General features: G+C 46.9%; 1 protein-coding gene across 4 annotated transcripts in view; it reads right to left on the bottom strand.

Annotated features, from left to right (window-relative positions):
• Nucleotides 1–16,102, bottom strand: part of CLPB (ClpB family mitochondrial disaggregase) — a 144,952-nt gene that overhangs the window by 18,703 nt on the left and 110,147 nt on the right. For all 4 annotated transcript variants that reach the window (XM_003951966.6, XM_001174710.7, XM_016921539.4 and 1 more), the window contains one exon: nucleotides 5,056–5,170. In XM_003951966.6, the coding sequence (XP_003952015.1) occupies nucleotides 5,056–5,170 (115 nt within the window). The remainder of the gene's footprint in view (nucleotides 1–5,055; nucleotides 5,171–16,102) is intronic.

Here is a 16,102-nt window from a genome sequence, read left to right on the forward strand (position 1 = left end):
AGGAGTTACAGGATCTAGCATGGAGTCCCGCCTCTGTCACTTACCAGCTGACTGACTTTAAATAAAACACTTATTCCTTTAGAGCCTCCGTTTCTTCCTCTATAAAATGGGAACAGTCACATATACTGTGTCAGCCCCACATGCAGATTAAACAAGTTAATGGTGATGAAAGCAATTTGTAAGTGGCAAGGAGTGGGATAACAATAAGAGTAAAAATAATGGTAGTCATAGCAGCAGCAATGGTAGTTACCATTAGCTTTGGTATTTTACAGTAAGTCTTTCATCCTCCTAATAATCCTGATAAGTAGGTGTTATCTCCATTTTACACAGGATACCGAGGCTCAGAGACGGGCAGTGTAAGGTGTTTCATCTACCTGTGCCCTTGTATCTGGCAGGGAGGGTGTGCCCCCAATCTGACCATATTCCATGGGAGCAGGTGCTGGGTGTCCTGGGTGCCCTATTTTCTGAGGACCCCTGAGACTAGCCCAACACTGGTTTAATACTTGCTGACTAAATGAATTATTGGTCTTTCTCAAATCGCAAGGGAGAAAGAACAGGTACTTCAACTCATTTTACAGAGAAGAGAAGAGTAAGGCCTAGACTTGAGTCTCTTAGTGCCCCAGGTAGTTACTACCACTCTTGCGTGAAGAAGTCTTCCACTTTCTTCTAAATCCTTCTCCAAGAAGCCTTATGCATTTGTTTAGCACAAAAGCTCTGTGCTAGGTGCGGGGGCCCTCACAAAGAGGCCTCAAAAAAGGTGCGTGCCATAGAGGTAAAGGCTGCTATGAAAACTGTGGGCTCCAAACGGGATGGGTGCACAGAGGGAAGTATGGGAAGAGCCATTTGTGCTGGCCTGACATTTGTGCTTGAAGGGTGAGAGGGAGATTGCCAGCCACTTGCAGGTATGATGGGACATTCCAGGAAGAAGGCCCCAGTGTGTGTACAACCAAAAAGGCAAGAGCGGCCTCCTCCTTCCACCCCAGGCCTTTGTTTCTGTCCAGCTCAAGGTTCTAGGGCAGTCTGGGTGGGCTGACTTACCTTTCTTGATAGGTGCCAGGGATATAGTGTGGGAGGTTTTTTATAACCTAATCTGGAACATGTTTGTCACATGTCTGTGGCATCTCCTAGTGGGAACCAGTCCTTCAGAGGGACTCTCATGGTTGAGAGTCATACAAATGTTTATCAGCAATTGCCTGACAACTGCTTGTAGGTTCAAGGAACATGGTAAGTACTCGACAGGTGCCTACTGAGTGGATACTGATGCCTTGGGTTTGGTGGATCATGAAAGAGCTCTCTTCTTAGTCCTTAGTAAGGATTATTCTTTCTGCAGGCAAACTATTGCTGCCAAGTGGTTAACAACTTAAAAATGCAAGTAGTAGCTTCTTACAAGACCTAACATTGTGCGTGGGCTCAGGCTTCATTCACTGAGTTCAACAACTTTTTATACACCTGTGTGCCCAACCTTACAGAAAGAGAGCTGGTGTGCAGTAGCTCTGGACTTTTGGAGGGAGAAAGACATACAAACATAGTAGATAACATGTGATAAAGGTATTCCTAGGAATCCCAGGGAACGAGCCCTGAATCCAGGAGGACTGAGGAGGGCAACCTGCAGAAGGCCTAGGTCTTTTCTTTTTTAAATGGGTATTTGTGGGGTACATGAGATATTTCGATATAGGCATACAATCCATAATAATTACATCAAGGTAAATGAGGCATCCTTCACCTCAAGCATTTATTATTTCTTTGTGTTACAAACATTCCAATTATACTCTTTCAGTTGCTTTAAATGTATAGTAAAGGGCCTAGGTCTTGAATGTCTCAGCAGGCAACGTGGAAGGGCAGGGCAGTCCAGCAACAAGAAAGCACAGCAAATGACTTCAGAAGTAACATGATGTGGGGTGGAACTGCAAGCAGTTTTGTAAGTTAATCACTACAACTCCACAACCCAGGGATGACCTGGATGTATTTCTCAGATGAGGATTCAAAGGGAGAGTCCAGAAAGGTGCAAAGCTTGGGAAGATTATGTTTTTGGGCTGGTCAAAGAGGGAAGTGAAGCATGAGATCTGGTTGTGTGCCGTGGTGGCCATACGCAATCCTTCTGTAATATGGAATATGCGTCATACTCTGGCAGAGCCAAACACATGAGGTGGCAGAGCTTCCCCAGGGGAGCATGTGGCTTCAGAGGGTCAACCGGGACCAGGTGGACGGAAGCTCGGGACAGGTTCCTGGTCAGAAGGAGCTCCGAGAAAGCTGCCGGGTATGTGCAGGCTGACCTGCTGCCCAGGAGAGGCTTCTTAGAGCAGGTCTGGGGAATAGCCTGCCCACCCCAGGGGTCAAAGGTCAAGGAGTATGGCTGTAATAAGCTATTCTATAGTTGTATTCCCAGTATGCTGTGGGCTACTAGAGAGCAGGTGTTGCAGCTTCTCTGTTTTACCTCAGGGTACATCCTAGAGCCCATGAGGGCCTGGGCTCTGGGGCTATTCCCTAGAGATGGACAAGGGGCCAGACCAAATTCTTTAATTTAACAAACTGCACTAAGCATCTACTTTGAGCAGGGTGCTGTGCCAGGAATTGGGAGCACAAAAACGATTAAGTCATGTTATCTCCCCTCAAGCAGCCTGCAGTCAATTGCTCCTGAACTGAGTTAGGCTAAGTAAAAACCAGCCAGTGTGTGGGCAATGGGCTGGGGTGGGGTGGGGGAAGGGCCAGAAGGGAAGGATTGCAAGCAGAGAGGGTGGCAGACAAATGCAGGCAGGAAATCAACAGAGTATGTGCAGACAGGCAGAGGCAGGCCATTGTGGCTGGTGCATGCAGCACAAAGCAGGGAGCAGCAGGAGCAGGCCTGCATGCCAGGTTAGGGCAGCAAGGAACATGCAAAGGTTTTAAACGGGAGTGGCACTGTTAGATACGTGTTTTGCAAAGATCACTCCAGCTGGTGAGAACTGATTCTAGGGGAAGGAAGGGAGGCAGGGACACCAGTGAAGGAGCTGCCTGGTTCAGATAGGAGACGTGGACACCCTGAGTTAGGGCAGTGGTATTAGGAAGAGAGTGGAAAGGCCAGGTGTTTGATCCTTCATCGGCTGTAAGGGGTGAGGGGGAGGGAGGGGCCAAGGAAGCATCTGAGTTTCTATTTAAGAGACCAGTGAATGTGGTCTCTACACAGATCAGAACACAGGAGATGAGCAGGCTGGGGAGGGGGAGGAGTCTGGTTCTGTATGTGCTGAATAGATAGCTGGTTGCCTTTCTGAGGAGCATGGTGGGGCTTAGAGGTGCTGAGCTCCCAGGAAGTCTGCCCAACAGGGCAGGCAGCCTCCCTTCCTCAGGATCGAGAGCAGCTCTGGATTCTGGAAGGAGAGCCTCACTTTCAATGCCAAGGCTCTGGCTTGCAGGTTGTCCTGGTTTGGCTCCAGTGGCCCTAGACCAGAGAGACCATGGGGGCCTGAGCTGTGAGGCTGACGCTTTATCTCCTCCGTTTGTAAGGTGGTAACTGTGCGCCAGCCTTGCTAGAGGCCCTGCAGCTGGGGATCACACTGATAAATTCACTGTATTACTTTGCACAAATCAATATCCCAGCACTTACCAGGGGTTGATGTGACCGAAATTGGTTTCAGCCAATTCGTGAGGGTAATAAATGGCCATTTATCAAATCAATTCATTCTGCGGCACTTCTCTGGCTGCCCATCCTCATGGTACCCATGGGGTGCCAGGCTCCATCCAGCCAGTCCCTACCACACATGTGACACTAGCTTGGAGAACTCAGGGAGGCCTGGCCTAGCCTCTAGATCTGCCTCACTCTCCTGGACCTGCTTCAGTTTGAGGTCCCGAGGTGTTGGGTGCTGCTTGCCTACCATAAGTTCTGACCCAGAGAGTGCTTCATGCTTCAGCTGGGCTGGCAGTTGCAACCACCGGGCTGCCTTATTCCCTCATGCTTGGGTTTAGAAGCCTCTGGGAGCTGGTCACAAGGACTGGGCATGGCTCTGAACATTATCATTGTGATCCCCAGCTGCAGGGCTTCTCAGCAAGGTGGATGCAGTAACTTCCTTACAAATGGAGGTTAAAAAGCACCAACCCCTCAATCCAGGCATACCACACGACTAGGTAGGGCCTTCCTGGGGCAGTGGTATTTTAAACTTCAGCTGACTGTCAGAATCACCTGAAGGGCCTGTTAACATACAGATCCCAGAATTTTTGATTCCACAGGTGTGGAATAAGCCTGAGATCTGATTTTTAACAGGTTCCCAGAAGATAGTGATGCCGCTGGTCCAGAGACCATGCTTTGAGAACCACTGTGTTGGGGGATACACCTTTGTCTTGGCCTGGCCTGGGGTTCCTCTTCCCTTGCCTCATCTATCTGAAATCAAGCCCAAGGAGTGGTGCTCCAGAGTCGGAGAACAAAGATGAGGCCACTGTATTCAGCAGAACCTTAGTTTTAATTATCTGCTCGTTGGGTCTGCACAGGCAGGAGGGCCATTACATTAGGGATTACACCAGAGGGCAGTCTGGCTCCCAGGGATCAAAGTATGGAAATAAGAGCTTCATGGGTGGAGAAGACACTCAAAAGTTGCTCAGGATATTTTCTATAAAATTAGGCCAGCTGCTGACAAACTATCTGGAAGTGACAGAAGAGTCCCAAGTTGACAGATGGGGACATAAGTTCTGGCTCAGCTGCTACATTGCTAGTGACAGACAAGCTCCCATCCCTCTCTGGGTCTCAATTCTCCCACTTGAAAAATGGAGTTGAGGGTAGCAGACCAGATGACGGTCAGAGTTAAATTCTATGCATAGGAAAGCAGCCTCGAGCAAGTGATTTAGGTATTCTGTGTCTTGGCTTCCTCAGCAGTAAAATGGGATTTAGCAGTACCAACCTCAGAGGATTGCCATGAGGATTAAATGACACATGACATGCAGAGAGCTTATAACAATGTCTGGCATGTAGATAGTACTCAACAAATGCTAATTTTTAATATTATTAACAGCGCCTATCCAGTTTGGTGACGACAGGATGTACCCCTCAAAGGGCACCACTCTGCCCTTTCTGGTGTCCCACACACTCACCAGCACCCACTGTGGCGATGGCGCTCTCCTGGCCAATGATGTGCTCCTTTAGTCGCTGCTCCAGGGGGAAGCGGCGCCGCTCCTCAGCCTCACGCTTCCGCTGCTTCTCTTGGTACTGTGGGGAGAGAGGGCGAATGGTTGAGGGCTGCCGGGCCCATAGCACCATAGCTTCACTCTATCCCCCAACTCGGGGAAAACACAGGTCTGGGTCTCCAGGGGTTCTGCTTCATAGCTGTGGTTCATGGTCACTGGAGGCTGGTCCAGCCCTTTCCACTCTCCACTCAGGTGGCTGCCGCTCAGGGGTCTTGGCTCACTCTGCTGGTAGAGTAAGTACTACTAGCAGATTAACCGTGGCTCTGGAGTCTGACAGAAGACCTGGGTCCAAGCCCAGCTTTATCACTTATGAGATGTGCTTATCACCTGGAGCAAGTTATTTCACCTCAGTTTTCTCATCAGCAAATTGGGGATTAAATATTAATATGATGATGTATGTAACAGGCCTAGCATCATGCTTGGCATGGAATAAGTGCTTAATAAGTATAAATTCCTTTCTCTTTCCTCTTGAAAAACGTTTTGTTCAAAAGAGAGCTATGAACACCCTCCATTTCAATTATGCTGCATTTCAATTAAACATAATTATTCAGCAGTTCTTGCATGCCCAGCCTTGTGCACGGCCATGATGAAAGGGTGGGGCAGAGGAAGGAGGACTGTGCCCCGTTGCCTGGGAGGTTCTAGTTGATGCTGAGGGTCTGGCATGTCTGGCCCTGGGCTTCATCCACTTCACAAAAGGCAGCAGGAGAAGCCTAAGCTTGGTTGCCCGCACAGAAGAGGAGACCCGGGCTTGCCCTCAGGCAGCTCAAAGTCAGGAGATGAGGAATGGCCTGCACACAAATACTTCGCAACCATTTTCCTCAAGGGTCCAAAGCATGAATGTTTATCTCTAGCACTGTATCTTTCACTAAAAACACAAAAACCTACTTGAAAACAAGTTTGGTGAATGTAAGTCTGTCCTCTAAATCAATTATGAGCTCCCCAAAGACAGGCCCTATCTTTGACTCACTGCTATTTCTAGCATGGGTCCTGGCATAGTGGGGCATCTGGTGAGTGTTTGCAAAAATGACAGATACAAAGAGGAGAGAATTAACAGCTAGATGGGGTGGTGTAGGAGTAGAGAAAGGAAAGACACATAAGTGTGGAACATCTGTTGGGGGGCTTTCTGGGGAACAGGAGGCTTGAAGAAGCTGGAGGAAGACTGGGCCAGGAGGGAGCCCTGGGACTGTCTGGAGAACAGGCAAGGAGGGGTGAGGGCAGGACCTGATGGTAGAGTATTTGTGGAGGTTGGGAACTGGAGGGGAAGGAAGCAGATCTTGAAATGGAAAGGAATGACCAGGTCTTCAGGAGGCTCCTTTCCCCCAAGCCTGTAACACTAACATCTTTCTGGAAAGAGAGCTGTCAAAGTCAGGCCTTGTCACAAAAGTTGTGGTTGCAGATTGCTCTTGCGGGCAGAGTGGATAAAAAATACCTACTGCTTGGGCAGTGTTTTCCTGTTACAGTAGTGACCTTGACAGAAGTTAAAAAAAATAAATAGCAAACAATCCAATTTTGGCTGTTGCTATCAGTCTATAACTGAAAGCTCCCATCAGTCCTGGGGTTTCATATGGAGCAATAATTCGGCGCCAATCCCAGTGGAGTGACACTTGCCGGTTGGAATCCAGAGTGTCACTGTGCAGCTCCCTCAGGCGCCACATACATCACTTGGCTCTGCCGACTTCAGCCATAGATCTGCTTTTTCCTCCTCCCTGCCCACCCAGCCCCGCTCAGCACTTAGGTCCACTGGGCTGGAGGCTCTGATGGTGAGATGCATACATACTGGCTGGGACAGTGCTGACTTGCAGTCGGGCAGGCCATGGAAGGAGCCTGAAGGGACGGAAGCTGGCTTGCAAGGGTTTGTTGGGTCAGTTTCCTCACTTCCCTTCAGTGATGAGTTCCAGAGTATGCCTGCCTCTGGGCCTTTGCTGACACTATTACCCTACTACAAAGGTCTTCTCTCTTCCCACCAACCTCCAATGTGGTACTGTCTAGGGAGTCTGTTGTAAGGCTTTGTGCCTACCCCAGGCCCTGGGACCTCTGGTACACTTAAATAACTTCCTGTTTGTCTCTCCTTCCTGGACCATGAGGTCACTGGTTACAAGACCATGTTTATTTCTCTCTATAGTTCCAGTGCCTAGCAAAGGGCCTGGCTCACAGCAGGCGTCAATTTGTGTTACTAACTGAATAAAGGTGACTACCGTTTGTGGAATGGCTGCTGTATGCCAGGCACTGTACTCAGCACCTTATACACAGCATCTGCTTTAATTCTTTCAGCTGTCTCCATCTGAGGTTTGGCTCTTCTTTTGGCTCACAGTGAGGCAAGTTGTGTACAAAAATATGCTTTGCTCCACACAGACCTGAGTTCACCCCTCAACTTCATCTACTTCCTAGCTAGGTGACCTTGGGGAAGTTAAGCTCCCAGAATCTTAGTTTTCCTCATTAAAACGCAGGATAGTATTCATAGTTTTAGCCTGTAGGATCCTTGTGGAATGCCACAAGGTGAGGATTAAATGAGATAATGCATTAATATATAAGTTCTTAGCAGAGTCTCTGGCACATAGCATTAAGAGGTAGTCTGAGTGACCAAAATGGCTACCTTCTACCTAACCCTTATTAAACCTTTGATAAATGTGACTCCTCTTCTCCTTCACTGCATTTTGATAACAGACTGTCTAATCTAGTGCCTTTTTGTTTTTGGTACTGGAATCCTTTAACTAATTTAATTGTGGGTGGAATTCCACAGATAATAAGAAGAGTTACCCTGGCTCAAGCAGAAGCCATGAGCCAAGTCCACTTGGTTGCTACCACTGCCCCAGAGGCGGCTCTCGAGGCTCCATCTCTAGGAACCCTAGGTCTGCAGTGTGCAGTCTCAACACTCACCCGGCTCTAGAGGTGCCTCCACTGCCTGAGGCGGCTCATCTTTGCTGTCAGTTTTCCTTACGTGATAGAGAATTCCACCTCTGGGTACCTTCCATCCATTGGTCTGTGGGGCCTCACAGAACGTATCTTTTCCCTTTGCCACAGGCAAAGTCTAACATAACTTTTCTTTCCACTTTGTTGATTTGGGTATGACCAGTGTGGCCTCCCTGAGTCTTCTCTGGGGAAACACTTCTACTTCCTGTAACTCTTCTTCAGTGTCATGGTTTTAGGTTGTTTGGTATTCCTGTTTATTTCTTGGGCAAAGGAAAGGGCTCCTTGACTTCTATGGAGGTGACAGGTGGGGTGGGGAGAGTTATACCGTGAACTGGTTAGTTTTCCAGGAGCTTTCTAGATGGTCTTGGGAAAGATTCAAACCATGGCCTAAATCTCAGTACATTCTGATTCTCCCCAGCCTGGAGTCCCAGATATCTATGCCAATTCACTAAAACCTCAGAAAACGGATCAGACTTCTTGATAAAAATGTAAAGGACACTGAGATTAAGCCAGGCAGGCAGAAGATTACTGCTTCATGCTCTTTTCACAATGCTTAGCACAGAGTTTGTGCTAAAAAAACATATGAAATGAATGACTGACTTCTTTTATTTTATATATATATATTTTTTGAGACAGAGTCTCACTCTGTCGCTGAGGCTGAGTACAATGGCACTGTGTCGGCTCACTGCAACCTCCGTCTCCTGGGTTCAAGCAATTCTCCTGCCTCAGCCTCCCAAGTAGCTGGGATTATAGGCACCCACCACCACGCCCAGCTAGTTTTTATATTTTTAGTAGAGATGGGGTTTCACCATGTTGGCCAGGCTGGTCTTGAACTCCTGACCTCAGGTGATCCACTCGTCTTGGCCTCCCAAAGTGCTGGGATTACAGGCGTGAGCCACCGCTCCCGGCAATGATTGACTTGTGCCCAGCCTTGTGAAAGGCTAGCCAGTGGAGTAAACTAGAGAAGGAAAAATACTTGAGATATATATATATATTCTATTTGGAGAAGAGGAGAAAGAAGGATGGGAGGAGCTTGGTAAGGGCTCTATAAATACTATTGTTCCTGTCTTTGAGGAGATGGGGAGGAAGGCTACAAGACGAGTTCAAGGCTCTGCTCTGATAGGGATCCACTAGAGAAGAAGAGAAGGCAGGAATTCAGCCTGCAGAAGCAGAGGGCACTGAGCTGAGAGGCACCGTAAAGGAGCCACCCAGGAGAGCAGGAGTCGGGGAGTGAGCATCTTCTTAATAAAAGCCACACACAATTAGCTTCAGAAGCCCTCACCTGGAGCCATCAGCGACCAGCTTCCCATGCTGCATCTTGGCTGGGTAATCGCAGTCACTGGTTTCCATCAGTCTTGATTTAATATGGCACCCCTCCTGGCTGTGAGTGCATTTACAGGAAAGGGCTGGGAGGCCGAGGCGAAGCCTAGCTGGGCTCGCTTTGCTTAGAGGTGGGTGGCTGGGCTGAGTGGCTCTGCGGGGGAGGGTTACAGAAGGGATATGGCAGGCATCCCAACTGTTGGGCATCCCTCAGGGCAGAGGTCTGACAGTGAATCTGCCAGTGTGTTCACTGAGGGGGCAGCTGGAGTAGGCAGAACAAGACCCTGGGCAAGAATGGGAAGGTAGGTATGGAGGGGGAAGAGAAGAGAGGCCAAGCTGCAGTTTGCCTCTCAAGGGGAGGTCAGGCCTATAGAGTCCACCTGCTACTCATAGATAAACTTGGGTATGCCCCATACTCCTGAATCCCTGACTCAGATGGTGACTCATATCACAGTCAGGGCTTCTACCATGTCCTGAAATGGTATGACATAGAGGCCTGGGAAGGGAGGTCAACAAAGGGAACAAGGGGGTAACAGATGAGATGGTGGGGGTGGGGATGACGATGGAGAAAGCCTGGTGGAGGGGAATGATAAAAGAGGAGCCCAGGAGTGCCAACAAAGAAGTCTAGGGGATGCAGAGCAGATGGGAACACAAGACTGGGAGATGAGAGAGGCACACAAGGAATTTGAAAGTCTCTTAAACTAGTCCACAAAGGACACATCCCTGTAGAGGAAGGCCGAACACAAAGCAGGTGTCAGCCCCTTCACACTTGGTAATCACTAGGTCGGCATCCCAGATTCCATTCTCCTCTCTTCCAGTCCATCCTCCTTTTGCTGCTAAAGCCAATATTTTAAACATGTAAATCTGATCATGTCACTCCTCTGCAAATAGCTAGGTGGATCAGAGACAAGACTGATGAGAGAAGGTTGAGGGGCAAAGAGTGGCTAAAGTGAGAAAATGAGTTTGTGCTCGTCTCAGGTGGAACTCCTGACCTCAGGTGATCCACCCGTCTTGGCCTCCCAAAGTGCTGGGATTACAGGCGTAAGCCACTGCGCCCGGCAATGACTGACTAAATTTTAAAGACATGAGCCATGTGCCCAGCCTTGTGAAAGGCTAGCCAGTGGAGTAAACTAGAGAAGGAAAAATACTTGATATGTATATATTCTATTTGGAGGAGAGGAGAAAGAAGGATGGGAGAAGCTTGGTAAGGGCGCTATAAATACAGGCTACTACAGGCATCATATCAGAGACGTGTGATGTTGATTTATCTCATAACTGGTAGTCTTAACTTCGATCACTAGGTTAAGGTGGCGGCTGCCAGGTTTCTTCACTATTTTTTTTCCCTTTGTAATTAAAAAGTATCTTGTGGGGAGAGACTCTGACACTGTGTAAATATCCTGTTACTCCTCAAACTTCAACTCATTAATTTTAGCACTCACTGATTTGGGACTGGGTGTTTTAATCCTCATAGCCCTATGAAGTTGATAGTATCATCATCCCCATTGTACAGAGATTAAGTACATTCAAGCAAGGTTCTACTGGCAGCGAGTATGGAGACAGAACAGTAACCCTTGCAGTCTGATTCCAAAGCCTGCACCGTCCACCTGGAGATAAGGAAAGACTTGCCTTCAGGGAGTTCAGTCTGTTTAGGAAGATGAGACTTAAAACAGAAACTTTCTATCTGTTAGAAGTATTAATGCTTCTAGTAAAGGGCAACTTGATACATTTATTGAAAATAAATCCCACAGGGTGTTCTTGCCAGAAATGCATAATCTGAGTTTAATCACAATGAAACAGCAGATAAACCCAAATTGAGGGACATTTTACAAAATAACCAACCTGCCCTTGTTAAAATGTCAAGGTCGGCTGGGTGTGGTGGCTCATGCCTGTAATCCCAGCACTTTGGGAGGCCGAGGCGGGCAGATCATGAGGTCAAGAGATCGAGACCATCCTAGCCAACATGGTGAAACCTCGTCTTTACTAAAAATACAAAAATTAGCTGGGCGTGGTGGTGGGTACCTGTAGTTCCAGCTACTCTGGAGGCTGAGGCAGGAGAATTGCTTGAACCCAGGAGGCGGAGGTTGCAGTTAACTGAGATCACACCACTGCACTCCAGCCTGGTGACAGAGCGAGACTCCATCTCAAAAAAAAAAAAAAAAAGTCAAGGTCGTAAAAGTCAAGGAAAGACTGAGGAACCATTCCAAATTATTATGTTTTATTTTTCTTTTTGATTTCCACATTATAACGTTTGGACCATTCCAGATTAAAGAATGTTAAAGAGACATGACAACCGAATGCAACTTGGATTTTGAAACTGTCTTTTCTTGTAAGGAGAATTATTAGGACAACTTGTGAGATAGGAATAACATCTGTAGATTAGTTAATATCAATATTAATGCCCTGATTTTGATGATTATACTGAGGTTCTGTAAGAAAATGTCATCTTTTTTTAGGAAATACATACAAATATTTAGGGGTAAAGGAGCATCATGTGTAAACTTATTCTCAAATCATTGAGAAAAAAATTATATATATATCCTTATATGTATTATTTATGTACATAAATAATAAAGCAAGTATGATAAGATGTTAATAGTTGGGAATCTAGATGAAGGATTTATAGGAATTAATTGTACTATCTCTAAAATTATGCAAAAATAAAAGTTAAAAATATCAGGATAATGCCTACCCTTGGGGGATGAGTCTGGAAGGGAGTCTGAGGCAGGCTTTTGGGGTGCTTCTAATAGTCTGTTTCTTAATAAGGTGTGTCTTGTATGTGAAAATACAGTGATCTGTACATTCCTGATATGTGTATCTTATACAAGTATATTTCAATAAAAAGCTTTTAAAAGTTAAAAAAAAGGCCAGGCATGGTGGCTCATGCCTATAATCCCAGCACTTTGGGAGGCCGAGGTGGGTGCATCACTTGAGGCCAGGAGTTTGAGACCAGCCTGGCCAACATGGTGAAACCCCGTCTCTACTAAAAATACAAAAATTAGCCAGTTGTGGTGTGGCCCCTGTAATTCCAGCTACTGGGGAGGCTGAGGCAGGAGAATCGCTTGAATCTGGAAGGCAGAGGTTGCAGTGAGCTGAGACCGTGCCCTGCACTCGAGCCTGGGCGACACAGCAAGACTCCATCTCAAAAAAAAAGAAAAAAATAAAAATAAATAAAAGTTTAAAAAAGGGAAAGAGAAAGTTGGTCCCTAAAAAGCACTTAGCACTGTATCTGGCCCATACCATAGTAAGCCACAGGGCCAAGTACAGAGCCAGGCACATGGCAAGCTGGCACCTGTAATGAGAGGCAAAGCAGAGAATGGGTTGATTGAGGCCAAGGGGAGGAAGAACATAATCCTCCTACCCTCCTGTGTGCTCCCCCTCTCTCCTCCTGCAGGGCTGCACTCAGCTCTGAGAGGAGCACCCAGGCTCTCAGCCTGGAATGCGGGCCCAGGGGAGCATCACATCCCCAGCTACCCCTGAAGCAAATGAAAAAATATAGATAGGAAATGTGCTTGTGATCCTGTCACTGGGATATGCAAATAAAATATATAGGATAGGCCTATCTGCCTAATATTCCTGCCGATGCATTCTTTGGGTGTGATTAAAATGAGCAATAAATTCCTCGTGAGTCTCGGTGCAGTGAGGATTGGGAGTGGAGATGCAGGCTGGCACGAGCACGTTCCCCTCAGCTGAATATTCATCATGGGATAGCTCCACATATTTTTGTTTTATCTGCTATCATGTCAACAGAGATATATTTCTACCTCTCCTTCATCTCTTAGTTAAGACATGAAAATGGTCCTGGCTTTAAGTATTAAACTCTCCATCTATTGAAATCCTTCAAGGTGAGATTACAGGCTACCTCCTCTTTGAAGCCTGCCCTGCTCTCTCTGCCAGGAGGTGATCCACGCTTTCTTGGAGACTCTACCAACTCTGCGAACCCTCCTAAGACAAATCAGTCTGCAGGTATCAGAGCTAAGAGTGCCTGCCTCTCCCCCAGCCAGATGGCAAACTCAGGGACAGGGGCTGGGCCTCATCACCTCTGGATATTCTCAGGGGGCCTAAGGAGGCTTCGGCGCAGAGAATGCTGAGAGAACTGAGGAAGCCAACAGTGAGGGACACATCATTCAGACCACTTAAGGTGACAGAGATTCTAGGGTAAATGATGCATTTTAAAGGGCAGAATTAAATAAAAAATTAGGCTTATGGATAATTTTAAATGGAAAAATCACCAATAATATTAAGTGAATAAAAACCAAATTCCAAATATAGAATAGGATTGTAACTCCTTCAGGGCCAAGTAGGAAACAAAAGTGTCTGATAATCGAGGACATAATATAAGAGGGAATGGGGGGCCCCGTGGCTGGACAGTGCACACTCCCAATCCCCAAGGCATTACCTTCACATTTTTGGAGAACTCTGGGTGGCTATATAAAATGCGGCTGCCAGTTTGAGACTCCTGGTATATATGGTGGACTGTCAACCACATTTTTTACAAAAAAGGCCATCTATATAACTATACATAGATATGATCCAGAGAAGGCTAATACAGTATCATAAGAGGAAACCTATTGTTCAATTCCTAATAGTCACTTATAACAACTTGGTTTTCTGTAAATCATCTGCTTGCTTTCCTGCAGCTTTAGTTTTCCCATCTGAAACAGGGGTAACAAGAACTACTTCACAGATTTGCTACAGGGTTAGAAAAATATGTATTTGAGCACCTGGCACACTACCTAGATGCATTTGATAAAAACAGTATCTATCATTGTTATAATTAATTAAAAATATTAATAGTGGTTATGTCTTGGTAGGAGGGCTAGAGTCTTTGAATTAAATTCAGCTCAGTTGTCATCTCTTCCAGGAAGTCTTCCTTGATAAGTCATACCACTGATGACTCAGTGGTGTCATGGTTTACTTGCTTGTCTCCCTATCAGACTGTAGCTCCTTGAGTGTTTTACTCATCAGTCTTCTTCCCATCTAGCCCAGAACCTGGCACATAGATGTCATTCATAAATATGTACTATATTATTTATTTCTCTTCATTTTACTTTTCTGTATCTCTAAAACTTCTATAATGGGACATACAACTTTAATACAAGTTTTCTATGAGCATAATTTGACTACAGAGTGGTAGGTGGAGGTGGAGGAGGCTGAGCAGGGTGGCAGGGGGATGCTGAGCAGAGAGAAGGGGAGCCAGATAAGATCAGAGTGACAGCAACCCATGTCTAGACAAAGAGCCAGGAGATGGGGCCCAGGCTGGAGCTTCAGCAGCCTCCAGGCCTGAGTCATTATGTTACACATGCAGGGCCTGAACTCAGAGGCAGCTGCTTCTTACTTACTGGCAGAGGGAGAAGAAACCAGGTCTAAAATGGTGTTCTTCCCACAAAAGCCTGCCTCACAATTTTGAAGAGGAAGCTTTTTGCAGTTTGGAGGAAAAATGCAGAACAGAATGAATGGGTGACCAAGTAGATGCTGAACAACTGAGAGAAAGCCAATGCCGTTGGCATCCAGGGAGGGCTGAGGGGTGCTTCACATAGGTAGAATCTGATGGGACAGCAAAGCAATTAGGTGGAGATGCTCAGTGGACACATTCAGAATGGAGAAAGTCCAGACTGGATGAAGGGATCAAGTGCACAGAGTGACAACGGATGAAATGGTCTTCCAGCTGAGAGCTAGGGAATCCCTGGACTGGCTCCAAGTGGTCTTCTTAGCCTCTAAGGCAGCCCCTCCATGGTGGGACAGCTGTGTTAGGGGCTCTTCCCTGAAGCTGCTGCCCAATAAGCCTAGCCACTCTGGCTCTGCCATGGAATAAATCTCACTCCCTCTCACTCAGAGCTGTTTCTATGCTCTTCCTCTTCTGGCCAGATGCCCTATTACCATCAGCTTTCTCTCATGGCATAGTTCCTCCTGCCACCCTACTGCCCTTTTCTGCACAGATTCTAAGAGATCAATGTCTACTTCGAATATGGTGTCTGTAATTGCCCTCCATGCTCCAGAAGGGTCTGACTGGCACAGGGGATTGCAACTGCCATTTGTTCACTCTGGACATTAGCCCTGTAATAATGTGGCCAACTTCAAGCCACTTCCCTTGGGCAGCTAAATTTTGTGAAGGGTCCCTCAGTGGGCCTAACCCCTCCACCAGCGCTGGCACTAAGGGGCCTGTTCTCTTGCTTCAGTGGCCAGACCAGTACCTGCTCTATGTCACACAAGCTCAAAAGCTACAGGCACTCTTGGCCAAGTCCAGGGCTGGTCTCTCAGGCAAAAGCCACTGGGCTTGAAAGGGGAGCTGATGATGAGCATGCAGTCCCTAAGATTATGCACAACAGTGCTGAGGGATTTCCTTAAGGCACTTAAGGAAGCTGACCTGACCTCCTGACCTGCTCCTAGGACAGAAAAATCTGAACAAAAGGAAAGAAGCATTTGCCCTCTGAAATTTAGTAGTTCTTTCTGGTCACAAGGGCCCCTGGGGATGGGTTGTGAAAAGCTAGTCACCCTTCCTAATTCCTTCCTTTCTCCAGAAGAAACTACTGCAAAACAGTTACTAAAAATACCAGGGAGGCAAACTCTGTATGGTTCATGTTGATTACCAAATATTTCCAGCTCTCCCATTCTAGGCACATGGTAGGATTACTCTTCTTGGCCCCCTTATGATTGGTTTGAAACATGGGATTAGTTCTGGCCAATGAATAGTGAGTGGAAGAAAAGGATCCTCCTTCTAGGCTGA

The sequence above is a fragment of the Pan troglodytes genome, chromosome 9, assembly GCF_028858775.2.
Source record: "Pan troglodytes isolate AG18354 chromosome 9, NHGRI_mPanTro3-v2.0_pri, whole genome shotgun sequence".
In the NCBI taxonomy this organism is placed as follows: Eukaryota; Metazoa; Chordata; class Mammalia; order Primates; family Hominidae; genus Pan; species Pan troglodytes.